Below are 22,353 nucleotides of genomic sequence, written 5' to 3'. Positions count from 1 at the left end.
GTGATACGGTGGTGGGGCTGATGTGCTGGGTGATACGGTGGTGGGGCAGATGTGCGGGGGGTTGCAGTGATCTGAGGTGTGAAGGTGCAGGATGTTAATTTTTCACTACTACTCAAGTAGTTTAGAACATTTACTTTATAAAAAATCCTTTTCGTGATTGAGAGTGTGAAGTTGACATTTTTTGTTTTAAAATCATCACGTTCAATTAATTTGAAAATATTTTTTGTACACTGTGCTCAAAAGGTTGCCTACCCCTGCCATAAAGACATTTGTTGGCAATAAAAATGTTAAATTAGAATAAACTTGTACTGAAAAGAAAGCAAAGCAAAAAGCCTGCAAAATGACCCAAGATGCTCCGTTTAAATGTGTAAGAGTCATTATATATGTTCTTTTAAAGTCCTATTAAAATGCAGTTTTGACTGAGTCAGTATGAATGGCCCTTGGTGTAAACCTTCACATTGCAGCTGCCCTCCCTATGTGCTGCAAGGGTTAAATGCTCATTTCTTTATCGTACATCATGGGACACAGAGCCTTAAGCAATTACTTAATGGGTTATAGGCTACCTTCAGGTGTTGACACTGGTGTACCCAATCAAGGAAGTTTACTCCCTATATAACCCCTCCTCCTTCCAGGAGCGCATCAGTTTTTTCGCCAGTGTCTAAAGGTGTTGGTCACAAGTGAAGATGTGCTCTGAGGAGCTCCAGGAGGGATCCATGCTGGATTTAAATAGCCTCCATAGACCAGATCCATCCAAAGTGCCATTGAGGCCTAAAAGGATGGTACCTGGGGCCTCGTGTCCGAAGCACAAGGTTTTGCCTGTAACGCCTCTTTGTAGGGCTTTACCCCAGGAACCCAGGGCTTAGGGCTTGCTACATTACCTAAACTTCCTGATGGGATGCTTTACAGATCCAGGGCAGTTGGAACCCCCGTTTTAGGGACCCAATCCCTGAAGGTTTGTTACGCAGCCCGCTGTGGTGGGTGAAGGTTTGTTAATTCAGCAAATCCTGCGGCGAGGATAAGGTAAGGGAAGAAACTTGGGTATTAAAAAATCAATGTATTTCTTCCATTAGGGAAAAAAATTTTGTCATGCCTTAAATCTTCACTAGAGGGAGTATATGCACATACCTTACTCTGTTGTCTTCACTGTAAGCTCAGTCCATGTGTGATTGCAGCAGCGTGCAGAGGGAGACTGCAAGGTAAAAGAAAGCTGCAAAAGTGTTTTCTATTCCCTGATGGGACCAGAGGGTTAGGGGGACAGAAGCGCTGTACCCACCTTACATTACCCCCCCCCCCCCCCCAATACCGCTTATTATTTTAACTGTGGCTGATTTTACTGTTGTTTGAGCCTGCTGCTGGATGGGTCCCTGCTTTCCCACCCCCCCCTTGTGTTGGGTCGGTGGTCCTGAAAACACCACGCACCAGCACAGGAACATTTAAAAGTAAGGGGGCGGGCCTAAGCGCAATGCCATGTACGTCCACGAGGATATACAGCGGGCTAAAAACAAATACAACACAGCTGTGACAGTCTCTCCTCGGCTGACAAGGACAAAACAAGCAGCCTGCAACACAAGGACACAAGAGCTGTGGGACATGTGAGGATTGCAAACCAAACTGGCATTCCTGATACAGGAACGACACCTTTTTCCCAGCACTAGGCTGAATTTTAAAACGGCTTCAAATGTCATGACTATTTTCAGCGATTAAGTGCAATTTGTATAGTGCCTCTGTTTTTTGTACTTGGGACTATGCCTACCAAAAAAGACACCACATAAGGGTTTCACCCCCAGGCGCTAGGATCCCGAGTCGCATTTCTATGCTGTAATCTTCGCCTGAATTATCAGTTATGGCAAGCCAGGGTGAGCCATTTGAAACAAATTGATGGTACAACTGCTGCTCACATCTCAGCCCCTGTATACGGGACTGAAGATGTCTTTTCCTCTTCCCTGCAGGGTCTGGAAGAAAGATTAGCTGCTTTAATTGCATCCTCCATTTAAATGGATAGAAAGCGTGCTAGATCCATGAGGGGTTACCCTCAGTCGATCAGGAGGAAAAACAAACCAATGATGATTCCTCTGCGGAGGAAACAACGGTAAATGAGCCCTTTTCAGCCTCTCAAATCTGAGGAATTGCTGATACAATCTCTTATGGAGATGGTTCTTCTACTTTCATGCTACCCCTAACAGTCTCCTGAAAGTTCGTGTTTCTTCCTTGGGTTCCTTAAAACTCTTTCAACCTTTGCATGCATTTCCTGCACATGCATTACTAGAACAGCGCTTTTTTTTTTTTTTTTTTTTTTTTTTTCTGAATGGGATCCCCTGGATAAGCATTTTCTCCCTCCTAAGAAAATTGCAATTCTCTATCCCCTGGAGGAGAAATTCTCCAAAAGATGGAAAATACCAGCAGTTGACGCTGCAATTTCCAATGTGAATAAAAGCCTAACTTGTCCAGTAGACAATGCATAGATGCTTAAAAGACCCAACAGATAAGGAGTTGGTATCCCTGTTAAGATCTACGTTTTCCATGGCAGGTGCCATTACTCAGTCTGCAGTCTGTAAAAAGCGTCTGTCAATCCCTAAAGGACCAATTTAAACAGGCCCTTAGAGAGCTTCCTACACAACAAGCTCGGGATTTGGCTGAACTACCAAAAGCATTATGCTTTGCCATAGATGCTATTAAAGATTTTATTCACCAGGCGTCCCGCCTTATGCATTTGCGTAGAATCCCATGGTTTAAAAAAAAAAAAAAAAATTTTCAGCTGAAGCACCATCTAAAGATCTCCTAACTGGGCTCCCTTTGTAGGGGGAGTGACTATTTGGAGAGAACTTGGACAAATATATCCAAACAATTTCTAGTGGGAAAAGTACCAGTCAAAAGAAACGCCCTTTATTTAAACAGGCTCTTTCCCTTACGCCAGGGGCTTCCTCCTCTAGGCAGGGGCGACGGCCTCCGCCGTCACACTCTAGAGGAAAATCTCAGTCAGTCCCAGGCTGAAAAGAAGTTCTGGGGTCGGAAACCTGCAAATCAGAATGCTAAAGCCTCATCATAAAGAGGCAACCACCCTCACCAAGGTGGGGGGAAGACTTCTGCAGTTTTCAGAAGTCTGGAAAGCAAGAAATTCAGGACAGATGGGTCATCTCCACGGTAACGCTGGGGTACAAGCTGGAATTTCAGGACTTTCTACCGTCTCGCTTCCTGAGGTCAAGCGTTCCCAAAGATCCAGAGAAAGGACAGTCTCTGTTTCAAGCGCTAGACCAATTTAATATCTCAAGGGGTGATCATACAGATCCCCACAAAGGAGCAAGGTCTGGGGTTTTTATTCAAATCTTTTCATGATACCCAAACCAAATGGAGACGTCAGACCCATTCTAGATCTAAGAAATCTAAATCGGTTCTTGAAGTTCTGCTCCTTTCGCATGGAGACGATCAGGCCAGTAGTTTCTAACCTAGGAGGAGAACTTCTGGTATCAATCGACATCAGGAATGCATATCTGCATGTCCATATATTTCCCGCTTATCAAAGGTTTCTGCGGTTCGAGTTAGAACAGCAGCATTTCAAGTTTGTAGTCCTGCCCTTCGGGTTAGCCACCCTGGGTGTTCACAAAGGTGCTGGCCCCACCTCTAGCCAGGTTAATGGCACAGGGCATAACAGCCCTAGCGTACCTAGGCGATCTATTGCTAATAGATCAGTCGGTGGCTCGTTTGGAGCAAAGCGTACACACTACAACCAACTATCTGAAAGGTTGGGTTGGTTTCTCAACCTAGAGAAATCTTCCTTAACACCGCTAAAGAAGCTGGAGTACTTGGGTCTGATCATAGATACAGCCCAGGAAAGGGTGTTCTTGCCTCAGGCAAAAATCAACTCCATAAGAGAGTTGGTACGGACGGTCAGGTTTAAATGGCGATCCCTCCATTCGCCTGTGCATGAGGTTGCTAGGAACTATGGTTCCCTTTGACCAGTTTCATTTAAGACTGTTGCAAAACCGTATCCTGTCTGCTTGGAACAAAATAATTAGAGCTTTAGACTTGCCAAAGCAGCTGTCCCCAAGAGTGTCCCAAAGTCTCTCTTCATGGTTACTAACCCAGAATCTGCTGAAAGGAAAATCCTTCAGATCAGTCATCTGGAAAGTGGTAACGACAGATGCCAGCCTTTTCAGGCTGGGGAGCAGTACTAGAAAAGACAACTGTCCAGGGATAGTGGTCAAGAACCGAAAAGAACCTTGTCCATCAATATTCTAGAGATTCGGGCAGTACGTCTGTCTCTAAAGACCTGGGCTTTCAGGCTAAGGGATTGTCCTGTCAGGATTCAATCCGACAATGCCACAGCTGTGGCCTATATCAATCACCAAGGGGGCACCGAAGGTCTCTCAGCGCAGAGAGAGATGAACCATATTCTAACTTGGACAGAAAGGAATGTTCTGTGCCTATCGGCAATCTTCATTCCGGGAGTAGAGAATTGGCAGGCGGAATCCTTGAGTCTCCAGCAGTAATTCTCAGCGGAATGGTCTCTTCACCCTGACATATTTCGTGCTGTTTGCCAAAGATGGGGGACTCCGGACGTAGATCTTCCAGAATCCAGGTTCAACATGAAGTTGGTCAACTTTGTGGCCAGAACAAGGGATCCATTCGCATGCGGAACGGATGTGTTGGTGACCCCATGGGATCAGTTCTCACTGATCTATGCATTCCCTCCTATTCAGTTGCTGCCTCGAATTCTTTGCAGGATCAAGCTGGAAAGAAAGCCGGTAATTCTGGTGGCACCAGCATGGCCCAGAAGGTCATGGTATGCAGGAATCGTAAGGATGGCAGTGGAGGGTCCATGGCCAGATCTGCTCTCACAGGGACTGATCTTCCATCCTACCTTACGGTCTCTACATTTAACGGCTATTAAAACCACATTCTGAAGAAATGTGGGCTTTCTGGGTCAGTTATCGCTACCCTGATTTAGTGCAAGGAAGCCAGCTTCCAGAACTATAGAATCTGGAGGGCTTATGTTTCCTGGTGTGAATCCAAGGGTTGGCACCCTCTGAGATATATCATAGGCAGAATTCTTGCCTTTGTACAATTAGGGGTAGAAATGAAATTGGCCTGGAGTACTATTAAAGGCCAAGTCTCTGCTTTATCGGTCTTATTTTAAAGACTACTTGCTACTCATTCTTTAGTCCGGGGCTTTATACAAGGGGTGACGTGGCTTTATCCGCCCATCAAACCTCCCTTGAACCCTTGGGACTTAAACTTAGGTTTGTCTGTGTTACAAAAACAGCCATTTGAACCGATACAACATATTCCCCTTGTCCTTCTGACAAGGAAGCTGGTATTTTTGGTTGCTATATCCTCAGCAAGGAGGGTTTCAGAATTTGCCAAAAGTGCTTTCAGGTTTTCACCTGATCCAAGATGTTGTCCTGCCATCATTTTTTTTTTTCCAAAACCATGTTCCAGGGAAGAAAAGTCACTACATTGTCTTGATGTGGTGAGTGCAGTGAAAATCTATTTAAAGAAAACTGCTCAGATTCGTAAGACTGATGTCTTATTTTTTCTGCCAGAGGGTCCTAAAAGGACAAGCAGCGTCAAAATCCACTGTCGCTAAGTGGATTCGACAAGTAATAATTCAAACTTATGATTCAAGGGGTAAGATTCCCCCGTTTCAAGTTGAGGCGCACACTACCAGGTTTGTTAGTGCTTCTATGGCAGTTTGTCACCAGGCCTGCATGGCTCAGATCTGTACGGCCGCAACTTGGTCTTCAGTGCTTACATTCACAAGATTTTATCAGGTGGATGTAAGGAGGTATGAGGATATCGCCTTCGGGCGCAGTGTACTGCAGGCAGCAGTATAAATCCTCAAGTCTGTGGGTACCCTGCGGGTTGTTTCTCCCTCCCCTCAAGTAGCATTGCTATGGGACGTCCCATTAAGTAATTACTTAATGCATGGTGTCCTGTGATGTACGATAAAGAAAATAGAAAGAAAATTATTTTTATTACAGCTTACCTGTAAAATACTTTTCTTGGAGTACATCATGGGACACAGAGGTCCCTCCCCTCTTTTGGGATTAAGTATATTGCTTTGCTACAAAAACTGATGTGCTCCTGGAAGGAGGAGGGGTTATATAGGGAGTAAACTTCCTTGATTGGGCTTACCAGTGTTAACAGCTGAAGGTAGCCTATAACCCATTAAGTAATTACTTAAAGCTCTGTGTCCCATGATGTACTCCAAGAAAAAGGATTTTACAGTGTAATAAAAATCCTATTTTTGTCTAGCGGGATAAGAATAAACACTACACTTGCCTTATTCCTTGCGCCCCACCCCAGGAGTTTTATTCCCTGCCTACCAGGATGCAGGTGGTCCCTTGAGTCCTCACGTATAATGCTGTCCTGCTGCTAGTTTTCATTATACCTCATGATCTCTTGGAGTAGCGACCAGTTTGAGCGTGGCTTTGAGGGACCTGACCTATTGAAAAGAGGAAGCTTGCTGGAGCAAGGACTAAGGTAAAAATGTTACCGAATTCATTCATATACCCTGAGACATAATGAGCATTTAATCACTGCAGTGTAGGGGAAGAGATGTTCCACTGCAGAGTAAATGTTACACTACCTTGAGTTTAGCCTTAGACCTCATTCACATAGTTGCTTTGGCTTGTACAGCATGACCTGACTGTTTTTATGACTGGAACCACCAGGTTCTGTGCAGGCAGCCTGTGTGATACTATGGGGATGCAGTGACTGTAAGGACATACCTGCTCATCCTAATTTGACAAGCATGCAGGGGAGGGGGGGTGCCACTGCTTCCCCAAAAACTGTTTGAAAAGTCCCCTGATGCACATCCACCATCAATCACATCATCCAGCGATGTAGGTCCATGTTTTAATCAAACGCCGACCCACGCAAAAAGCAATTAAAAACCTTGCCAGCATGACCACTCTGTCACTTGGCTCCCACCGAATGACGGCGCTGCTTCCCCTACCACTAAGTAAACAAAGGGATGGGATAACCCTTTATTTAGCAGGTTGAATCGGCGCTGTCAATCAGCGGATCCCCAAAGCCCAAAATTCCCTCCAACCCCTGCAGGGATGACTCATGGTTGCAAGGACACCAGCTCCTTAACCAATGATTCATCCCTGCTGTTGATAGCAGGGATAAGTCACAGTAGTAAATGCAAAAAAAAAAAGTGAAATGCACCAAGTCACGCTGCCATTACACTACAAAATGGCACTGGAAATGTGATTGAAATTGCATCGCAATCGCGTACTAGTGTGAGCCAGGACCGCGCACAGTAAGGATATGGCAAGCCAGGCAAGAGTTTCATGTAAAATCAATTTTCCTTTATGTCAATTTGACTGACAAAGAGAAGCATATGGTAACTCTGATATGGCATCTCTGTCCTGAATTTCAGGAGTTTTTATGTCAACAATTCTGGGGATTGGAGATGCTCTGCCGAACATGCAAATGTTACTGCCCTTTAAGTAGTTGGTCCTACTCCTTGACTGAAAATTTTGTCTTTTATACTAAAAGTCAAATTTTCTCTTTCCTCTTAGTGTCCAAAGTATGTTCGCTACAGAGATTGGAGCCAAGATGGAGGTCAAAAATGCCACTTCCACCTTTGCTTGTACGTATCATGCATAAATCCAGACTTCGATATTTTGGGAAAGCTGACAAGAAGATTGAATATCCTTACCAGGTAAGAAAAATATCCCTGTATTTGTATTGCTTTTCAACTTCATTTTGCAACAGGGAAAATAGATTTTCGCTCAATAAATCTTCAATCTTTTATGGATTTGCAGGGGAAATATATATGTGTTTCTGCCACTTCAAATACTTTGCAAATATAAATTATATCTTTTAGGAGCATTGTGGAACTCCAGGTAAATACAAAACACACTTGAAAGGGCTGTGTAATAAGAAAATATATACAAGAACCACTTAAGTCATGTAAGCATTAATATTTCTTGTTGCTTACAGAGCTATTTCACACACACAAGTGATTGAGTTAGAAGAAACTCTCATGTTGGATGCTTCCCCCAAGGTTTCACTGTGACAAAGCATGCCTTAAAGCCTTGAATAACTACTTAAAGAAAACAAAAAACAGATCCTTATCCCCTAAAGCATGTTATACAGCACAGTGCCTGGCTATACCCCCCCCCCCCCCCCCCCCAACTGACCACTGTTTAACTGACCATGGTGTCAAGGCTCAGCAGCCATGATAATGTGCCTCTGTCATCCGCAGTCCTGCTCTGTCCTCTGTCCTCCTTCAGCCTGCCCATTAACTGTTTGAATCGTGTATGGCTGGCCTAAGTGTTTGTAAATTTAGCCAGCTGTTGACTTACAATGGGTGAATATTGTCTTAACTAACAGCCTTATTCCATTAAGTTGGAAACACAGGGCTTGGAAATTTAGCATATGTCTGAATCTGGAGGAATGGGCACTCCATTTGGAGTAGTTGCAAGCCCTTTGCTACAGGTGTAGAATAAAATGACCCTCAATTACCACTTGGTAGATCCTCAGCCTGTTATAGACTGTGACATGTGCCTCTCAGGCGCATGAAAATGCCAGGATTGCATGCTAAGGGGTGAGATTTCCAGTGTGCATGTGGCCTAAGTGAGGAGTTTTCTTTTTTCACTTGTGGAAATGTAAAATGCTACACAAAATGTCCTCCTGTCTGCCATATCCTGGGATGCCTTGTGCAATATCCTCTTCCTTCCTTTCTTGTTTGTGGTATTAAGGTTTACGGTATATGAAGATCTGAATAAATGTTTGTGAACTAATGGTCCATGTATGTGTTGTGTCCCCCCCCCCACTGTCTCCAGGCCTATTTTGAAGTTGCTGATCACTCGGGTATGATGTCCATGGTGATGTGGAACTATTTGTGCCCGGAATGGTACAACACTCTTCAGACTGGCAATGTCGTCTTACTCCAGCAGTATGCTTTGAAGAATAGCTATCCAAACAGGACACTCCCAACAACTGGGAATACGCAGGTGAAGAGACTGCCTAATCTTGGTAAAGTATTTCTGAGGTAATGTGATTTGCCTCAGTTGATTTGTGTTTATTGCAGTTTGGGTTTATACACTTGTAATTGTCAATGACAACTGCCCTTTGCTTTCCCCTGCATGGTGGTCTTTTAATGGGTCATTTTACACATTTGTACAGTTTCCAATAGACCTGGGATCGAGCGTGCTTTCAGCACACAGGAACACATATGCAGCTTCTAGGCTTAAAGCCCACATCTTGGACTTTGTATATATGTTAAATGGTTGTTGTTAAAGCAATGGCGTTTTAGGCCTCATGCACACCAGGATGTTTTTACTGCTGCTTTTAGGGGCGCCGGGCTTGGGGTTTGTGGTGCATTTTTTTTTCCTTCAAATTGCCCCTCCATGCACACTGTGGCTTTTAGAAGCAGGGGAAAAAAAAAAGCATTTAGTGCTTGAGTGTTCATTTCAATGGCGAGAATAAATTATTCTGGCCAAAGTAAATGAATTGGCGCTTGTGTTGGACACTTACAAACATCAGATGTTTTTTCTGCAAAAATGCTGCTGCCAGAAAGTGTGTTTTTTTTTTTTTTTTGTTAATCTGTTTTATAGCCGAAAGTAAAAAAAAAAAAAGTGTGTGTGTGTATCTCTATTATCTCTACCTCCCATCCTCCATCTATAATCTTCCATCTATAACCTTCCATCCCCCATCTATAATCTTGCAAAAAAAGTTTAGTGTTAATCAAATACCACCAAAAGAGCTTTTTGTGGGGAAAAAAATTACATAAATGTTTGGGTAGTGTTGCATGACTATGCAATTGTCAGTTAAAATAACTCCATGCCATATTGAAAAAAATGGCCTGGTCATGAAGGGGGGGTAAATCTTGTGAAGTTAAAGCAGTTACAAAAAAAAAAAACTCTCTGGGGGATGCAGTTTGTTGAGCACTTGGAGAATTTACCCACCAGTCTGAGTTGTTTAGACTGAGCAAAAGCCTGCTGTATGGATTTTTTTTTTTTTTATCTATAGTGAAGTGAAGCATCTTTTCTCTTTACCTGGTGCATCAAAAAAAAAAAGCGTGGGATCAGTAATCCCTTTGGGACTGCTTTCTCTGGTGCCCTCCTACCACAGAGTTATCATTTGAGCAAGTCCCCTGTGTGTGTGTCTGAATCTTGACTTTTGTGCTTTTACAGAAGTGAAAAAAAAAGAGTCAGCGTGGCTGACTAGGAAAATGGGGATGGTTTTATAGATCTTTAACCAGCAATAAAGGGTGAGATAAATCAAACACGTGACATTCTTGGTAAATGTGTGTTTTTCAGTTGAGGAGGTGATTTCCTTTTTGTAAATCCAGCATCTTTATTTTTCAGCCCATATGTCTTCTAGAAATGACATCTTGTTTTTCAGGCTTTGTCACAGTTTTACTGTGTTTGAGTCATCAGTTAAAAGAATGATGCGCTCTTTTTTTTTTTTTCGAACCCATGCAGTGCAAATTTAGTAGCTATTAACTTATGTGTTCTTGTTTATATCCTCTATTACAGTTCTATCTTGAGAAGGTTAGAGTAACAGCCAGACCTGGAATCCCGAGACTGTGCGACTTGTTCACATCTTTTGGCTGATGAGACAGATGTTAGAGATTTAAATTTAAACTTTGGTCAGACTGCTAAATACACAATTGAGTTACTTAATTCAACAGTCAGTATGTAGAGTATGTGAGTGAGCTTGACATTAAAAGCCACCACCCTGCTAAATCTGGTGGTCATCTTCCCAGTAGTACGGTAGTTCTTCCTCTGCCACCCTACAGAAGCCTTTTAAGGATGTCACATTTTCACATTCTCTGTCTTTATTAGTATAATTTTACATATAAGCAATTCTAGCATGGTAAGTGTTGCCTGCATCAGCACCAAAGCCATTCCCAGGTTTTGAAGATTATACTAGCTTGTTAAACAAGTAAATGCTTGGATCCATTCCTGAACATCTAGAATGGCTAGATTTAGGGATGCACCGATACTAGTATCTGTGCCGATACCAAGTATTTTCTTGGGCAAATGCTCCGATGCCTGAGCTGATACCTTTGCATGAACAGACGGCTCCCGGAAGTCAGTGGGCGGAGAGCGAGTCCTGGCAGCCGAGAGCGAGTCCTGGCGTGCTGGCAGCAGCGTAAGGTTAGCTGGCCGGGGGCAGGGGTGTCGGTCGCTGCATCGGTGATCCGGGCCCTCACATTCATTAACGGAATTGACGACCCCCGGTCTTCATCAGAGATTGAACAGCAATGCCCATCTTGGTACACCCTGCACTCTGCCTCAGTAAGTAGCAGTCACAAGTAGGCAGTGGACATCTTGTTACACCCAGCCCATATAGTTCACTAACTATATGGGCTGGGTGTAACAAGATGTCTGCTGCTACCTTCTGCTGCTGCTTACTGAGGCAGGGTGCAGGGTGTACCAAGATGGGTGTCACATCACTTGTATACTGGAGAAAGTTTAAACTGTTATTGATTGTCTCTCGTTAATTTATCATGGCAGGCTGTCAGCAATTGCCAATGCAATCGGCGCTGCATTTCATTGCCACTGCCTGCACATCAGTTCCACATATCATTGCCCATAATTGCCACCTATCTGTGCCAGCCATCAGTGCTGCATATCAGTGCCCATTAGTCAGTGCCACCTATCAGTATTTTAGTCTGTATTGTGCTTTAAAAACTGTCACATGAAGTATTAGTACTTTAAAAAAGTGGTATCGGTACAACCCTAGCTAGATCCCTCCCACCTTTTTTTTAGGAATGATTTTCTTACTCAAAAACATTTTTTAAAACAAATGTGCAATAGTGGGACACCCATGTAACGTTTTTGACCAGGAGGTCAAGCCTAGAGATCTCTCCACAAGATCCCCAAGAAAATCTATGAAAGCTTAACCCAACTAGTACTACTTTTGGTTTTGGATGGTGGGAAAAGATTAGAACCACTCTTGACCATTTATATCTCAGTTGTGCATGTTTTGAAGAGCTTTCTTTTCACTTTTTGGTAATTTGATGGGTGTCAAACCAGAAGGAGACAATAGGGATGCAGAAAAAAAAAGTCTTGTAGAGAGAAGGGTTAGAACCTCTTGCTAGGTTTTTTTGTTGCTTTGTGTCTCCAAAGATCAGATTTCATGTCACTTTGTCTGGGTAGCGTGACAGGCAAAACAGAAACTGAGGGAAAAATAATCCTAACGCCATTAAAAACTTGACAGATATTCTAACCCTTCTCCCTTCTATCTGAAACCAGGCCAGATCTAGACTGTGTCTGATCTTGGGGTGCAGTTGAAAAACAGACAAGGAGCCTGGGATGAAAGTGGATGACAGATCCCGGCCCTTCTCACCAACTCGTGAGAAAGGACTGGCCAATCTCCCATCACGCTGTTATTTACATAACCGTGCCCCTCAGCTGTGCCCTACACAAAGATTTTCCAGCTCACAGGACCACAATATAGGTGCCAGCAGCCGGAGAGCGATTTGTCACTGGGTTAAGTTAATTTAAGCAATTGACCCTTTAACTGCCACCACCGACTTTCACATGAAATACCTACTATGATTTTAGAATAAATGTCTTTAACACACACAGTATCGCCACAGACAGGTATGTTCAGAGGATTTATACTATACAGTAGCACTCTTCAAGAGGCAGATTATTTTTTTTTTGTTTGTTTGTTTTAGTTTGCATTAAAAGCTTTAGGGCTCTTTCACATGTGGCGGATCAGTGATGATCCGCCCCGTGAACATCCGATTGCTCAGCGGGGATCGCTCCGCCGATCCCCGCTGAGCAGGAAAATTACAGGTCCGTCGCTGCACAGTGTGCAGCGACGGACCTGTCAGAGTGCCGCTCTCCCCTATGGGGGATCGGGTGACGACGGACCGTAGAGTCCGTCGTCATCCGATCCGAAAACGGATGGAAAAGTAGATTTTTCCTCCGTTTTACACTTTTTCGGAGCGGGTCGGATGTCAGTGGACATGTCACCGCTGACATCTGATGCTCCATAGACCTCCATGGAGTGTCCGTTCAGGTCCGCCTAAAAAACTGACAGGCGGACCTGAACGGACAGTCCGTGTGAAAGAGGCTTTAGAGACAATGTTAACACTTTTAAAAGTAAGGTCTAATAATAAAAAGGTCAGAATGGTGCAATTTAAAATATTTACAGAAAAAAACGATGTTTACAAAGAAATAGAGACCATAAAATAAGTAGTAGTTGAAAAAGAAGAGTACTTGCAAATTCTGGTCTTATTCCAGTGAATAAGCTAAACGGTATGTTGGCTCTCAAGTCCTGTTAGGTGTTCATTGGTTTGATGTTAACGAGAGCTGTCAAACTGTCCTGGCATTACTTTTTTTTTTCTCTGGGCTCAAAGGGGTGTTGACAGAGACCAATTAAGCATCTGAGGAGTGGTTTCTGGGATGTCGTTATGTTTATGACTGTCCCAAATACAATTTTCAATAGGTGCTCATATCTCTGAGTACCTAACTGGTACAGCCTGCTAATATGCGGATTGTCAAGCTTGAATGTAGCTTTGAAATGAATAATAACTTGCCAGGTTTCAGATGCCCGTTTTGCCTAGGAGATGAATTTAGCTGGTTCTGCTCCCAGTACTCCTAGGGCAGCAGTGTTTGGGCTCAGAACACTAAATTAACTGAGGGAGGTAAATATGTCTGTATTCTGGCTGTGCTATTATTTCATGAGTTATCAAACATGCTGAAGTTTGTTACGACAGGTTTCTGTTAGTTCTCTGTATTGCTCAAGCCTTCGAGAGGGTGACAGTTTTTTTTTATTAGGGTTTCCAGACGGGAATGTGGATTGGTTAATAGAAAGGGTCTGTGTGTGTCCAATCAATGGACTGAGAAGGTCCTGGCAGCAGTTAACAGTTTGTGTATTGTATGACTGAAAGAAAAGGGGAGGGAGGGGGGCACGCGCAAGGTCACTGCGGTTATGCCCATCACATGACAACATGGCTGAGACATGAACAAAATGAATGTTGTATACAGCTTTTCATGGGCCCAGTGCACACAACCATTACAGGGCCTACATTCTGAACTAAAAAGATACAAAACAAACTGCTAATTGAACAAAAACAATAAACTAGGTAACTTTGGTCAAATCAAGCTAAACACCACACAACAGATAAAGCAGGTAACTCTATGGCGGTCATCCCTACTCCTTTTTCTTTACCCTATGTCACACCAGCATTGCAGTGACCACAGGAAACAATTGTGTTCTGTTCTTTTCCCAGCCCCTTCATTTTTCTCCTTTTTTAAATCTTCTTGTCCCAGAGCGTCCATATCAGACCCTTGCACACTGCTGTCAGGACACTTGCTTTTCCCTGGTTGCACAGTGAAGAACACAGAGCGGATTCTTCCAGGAACACCAAGCGCCATCTGAACAGCTGCAGCAGCCCTTCTGAGTCCTGTGCACTGTGTTCAGAGGGGCAGAGTACTTTGGAGGGCTGCTGTAGCTGTCCTGATGGCTGGCAGTGTTCCCAAAAGAATCCTGCTTTGTGTACAGTGTGGTGCTAAGCACCTCTTCTGACCATCCAGCTGCTGTATTCCCACATTGCACAAAGAGCTCCCCCGAGTTATCACAGCAGGATGGTCGGGAGGAGGGCACTCAGCCCCGCACAGCATCCAGAGCAGCCTGCGAGGTGGGCATCACTGAAATTGGGGGAGCAGAGCCCAACCCGGCACCCCCTAGATCCGGTCTTTTAAGTGATATTAAAATCTTTCTTCTTCTTTTTTTTTTTTTTTGTTTGTTTAAAAATCAACAAACCAGCAGCCCAGAGCCTTCTCTCCTTGGGTACCTTGCCGGCGTTCCTGGCCCCTCCTGACTGCCCCCACAGCAACCAGCTTGCTATGAGGGCACCCAAACCGAGCCGCTACTGTTTGTTCATTCAGACACAGAGTCATGGCTTGGGGACCCCCCCCCCTCTCCTTATTGGCACACTAACTTTAACAGCCGCATGAGCCAATGGTGCCTGCTGCTGTCTCTCAGCCAATCAGGAGGGAGAGTCCCAGACAGCTAATGCTCTTGTGCAACATCGCTGGATTCAGATGGGGCTCAGATAATTATTAGGGGGGCTGAGGGGACCTGCTGCGCACACAAGCATTTTTATCTTGATGCATAGAATACATTAAGATAAAAAAGCCTTCTGCCTTTTAGAACCACTTGCCGACTGCCTTCTACATATATACTGTGGCAAGGCGGCTCGGCTGTGCAAACCGATGTACCTGTATGTCGGTCCGTGCATGTGGTAGTGTTCGCGGGTCTGGCGGACTCTATGTCCGTTGGCCACCCCGGTCGCAGTACAGAGAGGCAGAATGGGGATCTGCCTATGTAAACAAGGCGGATCCCAGTTCTGACAGGGGACAATACTGAGATCTGCTGTTCCTAGTGATCAGGAACAGCGATCTGTGTTGTCCAAGTAAGCCCACCCCCCACACAGTTAGAACACACCAAGGGAACACAGTTAACCCCTTGATCTCCCCCTAGTGTTAACCCCTTCCCTGCCAGTGTCATTTAAACATTCATCAGTGCATTTTTTTTTTTTTAACACTGATCATTGTAATAATGTCACTGGTCCCCAAAAAGTGTCACTTAGGGTCAGATTTACCCTCAATGTCGCAGTCCCGCTAAAAATCGCAGATCGCCACCATTAACAGTAAAAACAAATAATAAAAAAAGCCAAGTCCATAAATCTATTCCCTATTTTGTAGACTCTATAACTTTCGCAAACCAAGCAATATACGCTTTGTTTTTTTTATTTTTCTTTACCAAAAATATGTAGAAGAATACATGCTGTATTGGCCTAAACTGATGAATGAGGAAAAAAAATAACTTTGTGTGTGTATGTGTGTGCGTGTGTGTGTGTGTGTGTGTGTATGTGTATATATATATATATATATCTCTCAAAATTGTCAGTTTTTTGTTTTATAACGCAAAAAATAACAACCGCAGTGGTGATCAAGTACCACCGAAAGAAAGCTCTATTTGTGTGTGTGGTGGGGACGACATCAGTTTTGTTAAGTTATTCAAAGCGACCCAATGCTGTATCGCAAAAAATGGCCTGGCCATTTAAGGGGGTAAATCCTTCCAGGGCTGAAGTGATTAACCTGAAACGAAACAAAAAAAATGTATATCTCTTTGAACTGGCACTTTATACTGTAAGGGCGTTTTTTTTTTTTTTTTTTTTTTGAGTGTGAGAAAAAACTGGTAGGAAGAGGAAAAGTAACAAACACTCCAAATGATTGCATTTTGTGTCTTTTATTGTGAAGACAGCATTTCATAAGGTTTAAGCCACCATGTTGCCTTGAAAAAGTGACCCTGTGAGGCCCCAAAACATGGCTTTCCTATGCCTTATGTGATGCTGTCCCCAAAATAAACACCTGATCTGCAATCATTTGGATTGCTGGTGACTTTGCATCTTGTGTTCTCTTTTTTGCTTCTTTTTGGACTTCCTTGAGAGAAAACACTGGAGTACCTGAAAAACCCCCTTAAGCCCAGTACACACACAACCAGAATATTGTACAAAAAATGCAGCTTTCGAAGCGATCGTACGATAATCTGATCGTTCGTACACCGCTTTCGTCCGAAATTCTCCAAAGGGACTAACACGAATCTTACAAGAATTTTTTTCACACAGTACAGTTTTCATCTGAAAATACAATACATCACTTCCCACTTTTTATTCTGTCAAACGAGAATTTTTGTACTTTAGTAACCTATTCGTTTTCAATATGGAGACTAGCATGCAAAACAAACAGAAGATCATTCGACCGATAATCTCATTTTGTGTGTGTGTGTGTACTAGGCTTTAGGAATAGAATACAAATTCCATGCACTCTAGCTCTGTGTTAGAAACCATCTAGGTTCCCACCAGACCCGCTAGTGCCCCTAGTCTGTGCCACTTGCCTACTCCAGTTTTGCACAAGCGGTTTTAAATGTCGTTTTTATGGAAGGAAAACTTAACGGCTAAAAGAAAATTACCCTTTTGCAGGTTACCTATACTGGTAGTTCACTGGATGAAATCAAGCCAATTAAAGCAGTGTGGCCTGAATTTTGTGGTCCATGCTTACTGGTCATGCAGTGCTAGGATAACTCAAGATTTTAACTCAGAGTAGGTTTGCATCCTGTGTTCTTGAACTATCTCTTGTTTTGACAAGTCGATAGGATTTGTTTCAGTTTCCCTGCATGAACTAAGCAAATTACTTGTCAGAGACTGATGGATGAGTCAAGGGCCTTATTACTAGAAAGGGGCTGGCTGCAAACCACCAGGGTGAGACGCCTCACAATGCGGCTAATATGATCTATTGCTTAGAACTGGCTGTAGTTGTATTTTTCAGCAGTCGGAATGGGAATCTACAGAAGCCTTCTATCATTGAATTATTTATTAATGAAAAACCAAATGTGTGCTTTACAGATCAGATTTAATAAGCAAACTTGTCTTTTACTACTTTTGTTACTACTTCCATATTTGGTCTGTTGGTGTTATGTAATTGGGTCTCACAGTGCATCTGGCTGTCTTTTTTTTTTTTTTTGTTTTAATAATTGTTTATTAAAGATTAATATAAAAGCGAAAGTAAACACATAACATATGCTAAGCAATCTTATGAGCAGAATACAAAGGATTCAATGTACACATAGTCCAAGCATATATCAGTATTCAAAAGATTGCCCTTGTAACTGCAAAAAGGATTGAACAAACGGATATAACCAACGACTAAACAAAAGCTTACATCCATGTGAAAAAAAAAGAAAAAATTAAATCCAGACATTAATATTGCAACTAAATAGAACGGGTAATTTAGAAAATACTTTCTGAAAGAGAGGTAGAGAGAGGATGGGTGTAGAAAAGGAAAGGGAATAGGGAGATAGGGATGAGAGAGAGAGTAGAAAGAGGAACACAAAAGGGGGGGGGGGTGGAGGGGGGTTGGCATGAGTGTCGTCATATTTTAGAGTAACAATATCAGTTGCTATATAGTTATTCAGGAGGAAGAATAAACCACATTCAGAGGAAATCTCTAGAATTAAGTTAAAAGACCATAACCAGTGGCTGAGGAGATAGTCGCAGACTCATATTGGTTGTGTTAAAATATCTTTTTTTTTTTATAAATTCTTTATTTTCTGCCAGTCATATATCACATGCCACATGGAACATATTCTTTTAAACATCATATCAGCATATACATATTCTTTCTATCATAATATAGCTTTTTCACTCATTTTCTTACCAATTGGTTCTGAGTCTCTTCTATTCCAAGGGCAAGCATATAATTCCCCCTTTTTCATTTCCCTTAACCCCATTACCCCCCCCCCCCCCCCACCCCACCAGTACAAGGAAAGAAAAAAAAAAAAAAAAAAAAAAACAACTTTGTAAACGCCTCCGACTTGTCCTCCACTCAGAGGGGAGACGTCTATTGTAGGGGGATGCCCCTGAGCACAAAAAGTTTGAGTATCTATATATCAGAAAAATACAGTGGCACGCCCATTGGTAATAACTAAGAGTGAAATAGCCCAGGAGAATACACCTGTAATATTACCAGTCAGTTACCCTTTTACATCTATGTTTCCATTTCCATACTTTTTTAAAAAGTTTGAGTATCTATATATCAGAAAAATACAGTAGCACGCCCATTAGTAATAACTAAGAGTGAGATAGCCCAGGAGAATACACCTGTAATATTACCAGTCAGTTACCCTTTTACATCTATGTTTCCATTTCCATACTTTTTTAAAAAGTTTGAGTATCTATATATCAGAAAAATACAGTAGCACGCCCATTAGTAATAACTAAGAGTGAGATAGCCCAGGAGAATACACCTGTAATATTACCAGTCAGTTACCCTTTTACATCTATGTTTCCATTTCCATACTTGTATTCCGCTTGTTAACATATAACCCCATCCAACCCCTCCCTCCCCCTCCTCCCACATCCCCGTCCATCCCTTTCCCTGCCCCCTATTCCCAGATAACCCATACCTCACCCCCCTCCACCCCTATCCCCCTCCCCCCCCCCCCCCCCGCGCCCCCCCCACCATCCCCGGTAGGACCGGGGTATTTGGAGAGCAGGGGGGGGGGCCAGGGGAGAGGAGATAAAAAAACAAAAAAAAAAACCCTGAAAACAATGCAGCAACTACAAAGTTCTTGTGTCCATCACCTTCTCAGCTCCCTCTAATTCTTAGGGGGTCCTAAGGACCCCTATCCATTGGTGTAAAAATTTGTGTACTAACAAAAAACATATTATTTAGTGTCATTATGTCCCTCCCCCTCCCTCCCTTCTAACCCCTCCCCCCCACCCCCCCCTTCCCTACCCCCATTTATACCCCCCCCTTTCTTACGCGTGTACAACCAGTGTAGCATGTGTAACCAGCCAAACCCCCGTGCTTTGTGTCCATAATACAGCAAATCCTTATTACCTTTACCAAAAAAAAAAAAAAAAAAAAAAAACATTCCATCAAAGGACATCCTGTGCTTCTAAATTCCCATAACGTATTTCTCACCAAAACACAACAATAATTCACTCACTTATTATACCCACCCCTGTGACACACAAAAAAAAAAAAAAAAAAAAAAAAATGGGAGCAGTAACGGGCCTTCCATTGGTATTGCCTATAATGTATCACACTCAGGTAAAACACCTTCCATTATGCATAAACAAACATAAAAAAACCCGCAGGTAAAAAGAAAGCGAGAGGAAAAGAAGAGAAAACTTTCCCTCTTCCCCTCCCCTCCCTTCCCCCTTTTGGGAGGTGGAACACGATGGGCACCCCCAGGGGGGGAGAGAGTGTCCCCCGAACCTTCCATCAAGTCCGGGATAACGCACAGTTGTAAAGAGTCAATTACAAGATGACAAACGGAAAAAAAAAGAGAGAGAGAAAAAGAAAAAAAAAAAAAAAAAAAAGAAAAAAGCAAAAAGCAAGTCCATCATTAAATCATGACCCCATTTCCTTCTCCTCTATTCCTACTCCCTCACAGTTATTTCTGTTGGGTATACTCTCTGACATTGTCCGTAGTCATATCAATCCAATCAGGGATCTCCACTATTTCTGAACCTAGGAACTTGAATAAGTCCGGTAGTTGCTCTGGCGCCATCAGGGCAAAGGTGTGATCATCCTTTTTTATGATTACTGAGAATGGGTGTCCCCATCTGTAAGTTGCACCTTTTGCCCGTATTTGATCCAACAGTGGTCTCAGTAACCTTCTCCTTTTTTTCGTCTGCCGGCTAAGGTCTGGAAACACCTGGACCCCCTGACCTGCGACTTCCAGCACCCCTTTCTGCCATGCAGCTCTCATTATATCCTCCTTCACCCTAAAAAAATGCACCCGGCAAAGCACATCTCTAGGGGGTCCTATTTCTGGCATCGGCCCTGCTGGGCTCCTATGAACACGATCCAGCTCAATATGATTGTCAGCTGTCTTACCTAAATATTTATTAAAGACATCGGTTACTGTTTTCCTCAGCTCGGGTGGTTTTATTGTTTCTGGAATCCCTTTAATGCGTACATTATTTCTCCTGCTTCTGTTCTCAAATTCCTCTGCTTGTAACTGCAACTGTAACAGTTTTTGATGTTGTGTTTTAAACTTCCTTTCCAGTAACTCTATTCGGGCGTCTGCTGAGGACTGAGAGGACTCACAGATACCCATTCTTTTGTCCATCACCTCTAATTTAGCAGTTACTTCACTTAGTTCTTCCCTCACCGCAACTTTTAGGTCGCTCAATAGGACTTGTAATTCCTCTTTAGTTGGTAACGCCTGTATGAGCTTCCTAATGTCCTGTACACCATCAGTAGCCAGTACAATAGTTTCCCCCCTATTAACAGAACATACCTGAGTCTCTGTAACAGCCCCAGTCCGGGGCACGATTGGGGGGCTTATTTCTGCGGTTTCTGCCACCTCCGTACGGATGTTCCCGGCTGAAACACTTACGGTGATCGGGGTAGGTGGTTCCTCCATGGCCGCTTGCTGTCTCAGAGCGGCCCGAGCAGCACGCTGTGAAACGGCCCCGGCCTCCACTGACATGACTGGCTCCGTCTTTCCGGTGAGGTACTTGGTGATGGACGGGTATCTGGGTGCCTCCGCCCGACCTGCGCTCTTCTCTTGTCTGCTTCCAGGCATAAACTCGCCCCTGCAACTGCTCGTGGTTCTCCTGGCGTCTCTCACTCAGCCCGCCGAACCCGATCTCCTGCTCGAGCGCGCCACTGCGATGCTCCGCCTCTCACTCCGTCATGCTCAGACCGCACCTCCCTGCGTCATTCAGTCACGCATCAGTCCGCAGATCCGTGTTAAAATATCTTTATATAGAAGGGTGAAGATATGAATTTTATCCATGGTGCCCATGTTAAGGAGTGTCTCTGAGAAGTACCCCTGATGCTATGAGTTTTGTCTTCCAAATGGTGAACCTCTGCGACCTTCTGTAACCAACTTTTTATGGACGGGATTGTGTATTGACCCCAAAAATTGGGGATTAGGGCCTTGGCAGTGTTCAGATATGGTATGAGTGAATGTTTTATAGGTAACAATGGATTCTTTAGTAGCATGAAAGAGGACGGTCCAGGGATCATTTGGGAGGTTGACATCTGAAATCTGAGATATAAGAGTGAGAACATTGGTCCAGAAGGGGCGAATGAATGGGCAGCACCACCAAATATGAGCATGAGTAGCTTTGTTCCCACAGCTCCTCCAGCACAATGGGGAGCTGTCCGGGAACATTTGATGCAATTTGGCTGGGGTATAGTGCCATCTGGTAAGTAATTTGTAATTGACTTCTGCTATTTTTGAAGCGGGTGAGGAGACATGGGCAAGTTTTAGGACTTTATCGTTCTGTGCGTTTGTAATGGGGGAGTCTAAATCTATTTCCCATTTAGCCAGGAAGAGCGGGTATGGAGAATTAGGGAAGTCAATAATGGTTTTGTAAAATAGCGAAATAGCGTGTAATGGGGGATCTTTTGGGTAAAATATTTCTTCTATGCTATTTAGATCCTGTAAGCCTCTTAACGGGTGAAGGAAGGATCGTAGAAAGTGTTGTAGTTGGTGAAATCTCCACTTCTCTAAAAATGTGATCGGTTTAGAGCAAAGGATCTCAGGATGAGGTTTAATTACATTAGCGTGGAGGACATGATGTAACAATAGGGGTTCTTCTGACGTCCAGGATTTAAAACCTGGATCCAATAGGCCTGGTAAAAAATAGTGGTGATTGAGGGGCATCAGTGGGGAGTCATATCTCCAGGAAAGTTTCCTATGTAGGTTGTCCCAGATGTCTAGTGAGGACGTGGTGAGTACTGAAGCAGTGTGGGCAATGTTCCTATAAGCTCGAGGTATCCAGGGGACAGCAGAGAGATCTACGCCACTCAGAGAATATTCTAGCTGCACCCATAGTTTCGAATT

General features: G+C 43.4%; 1 protein-coding gene across 2 annotated transcripts in view; it reads left to right on the top strand.

Moving 5' to 3' along the window:
• The window catches only part of RADX (RPA1 related single stranded DNA binding protein, X-linked), a 167,323-nt gene that overhangs the window by 20,117 nt on the left and 124,853 nt on the right, over positions 1 to 22,353 (top strand). For both annotated transcript variants that reach the window (XM_073599299.1, XM_073599298.1), the window contains exons 2-3: positions 7,527 to 7,669; positions 8,796 to 8,988. In XM_073599299.1, the coding sequence (XP_073455400.1) occupies positions 7,527 to 7,669; positions 8,796 to 8,988 (336 nt within the window). The remainder of the gene's footprint in view (positions 1 to 7,526; positions 7,670 to 8,795; positions 8,989 to 22,353) is intronic.

Source organism: Aquarana catesbeiana, linkage group LG09 (genome assembly GCF_042186555.1).
Source record: "Aquarana catesbeiana isolate 2022-GZ linkage group LG09, ASM4218655v1, whole genome shotgun sequence".
Lineage (NCBI taxonomy): Eukaryota > Metazoa > Chordata > Amphibia > Anura > Ranidae > Aquarana > Aquarana catesbeiana.
This window is presented reverse-complemented; position numbering and strand designations above follow the sequence as displayed.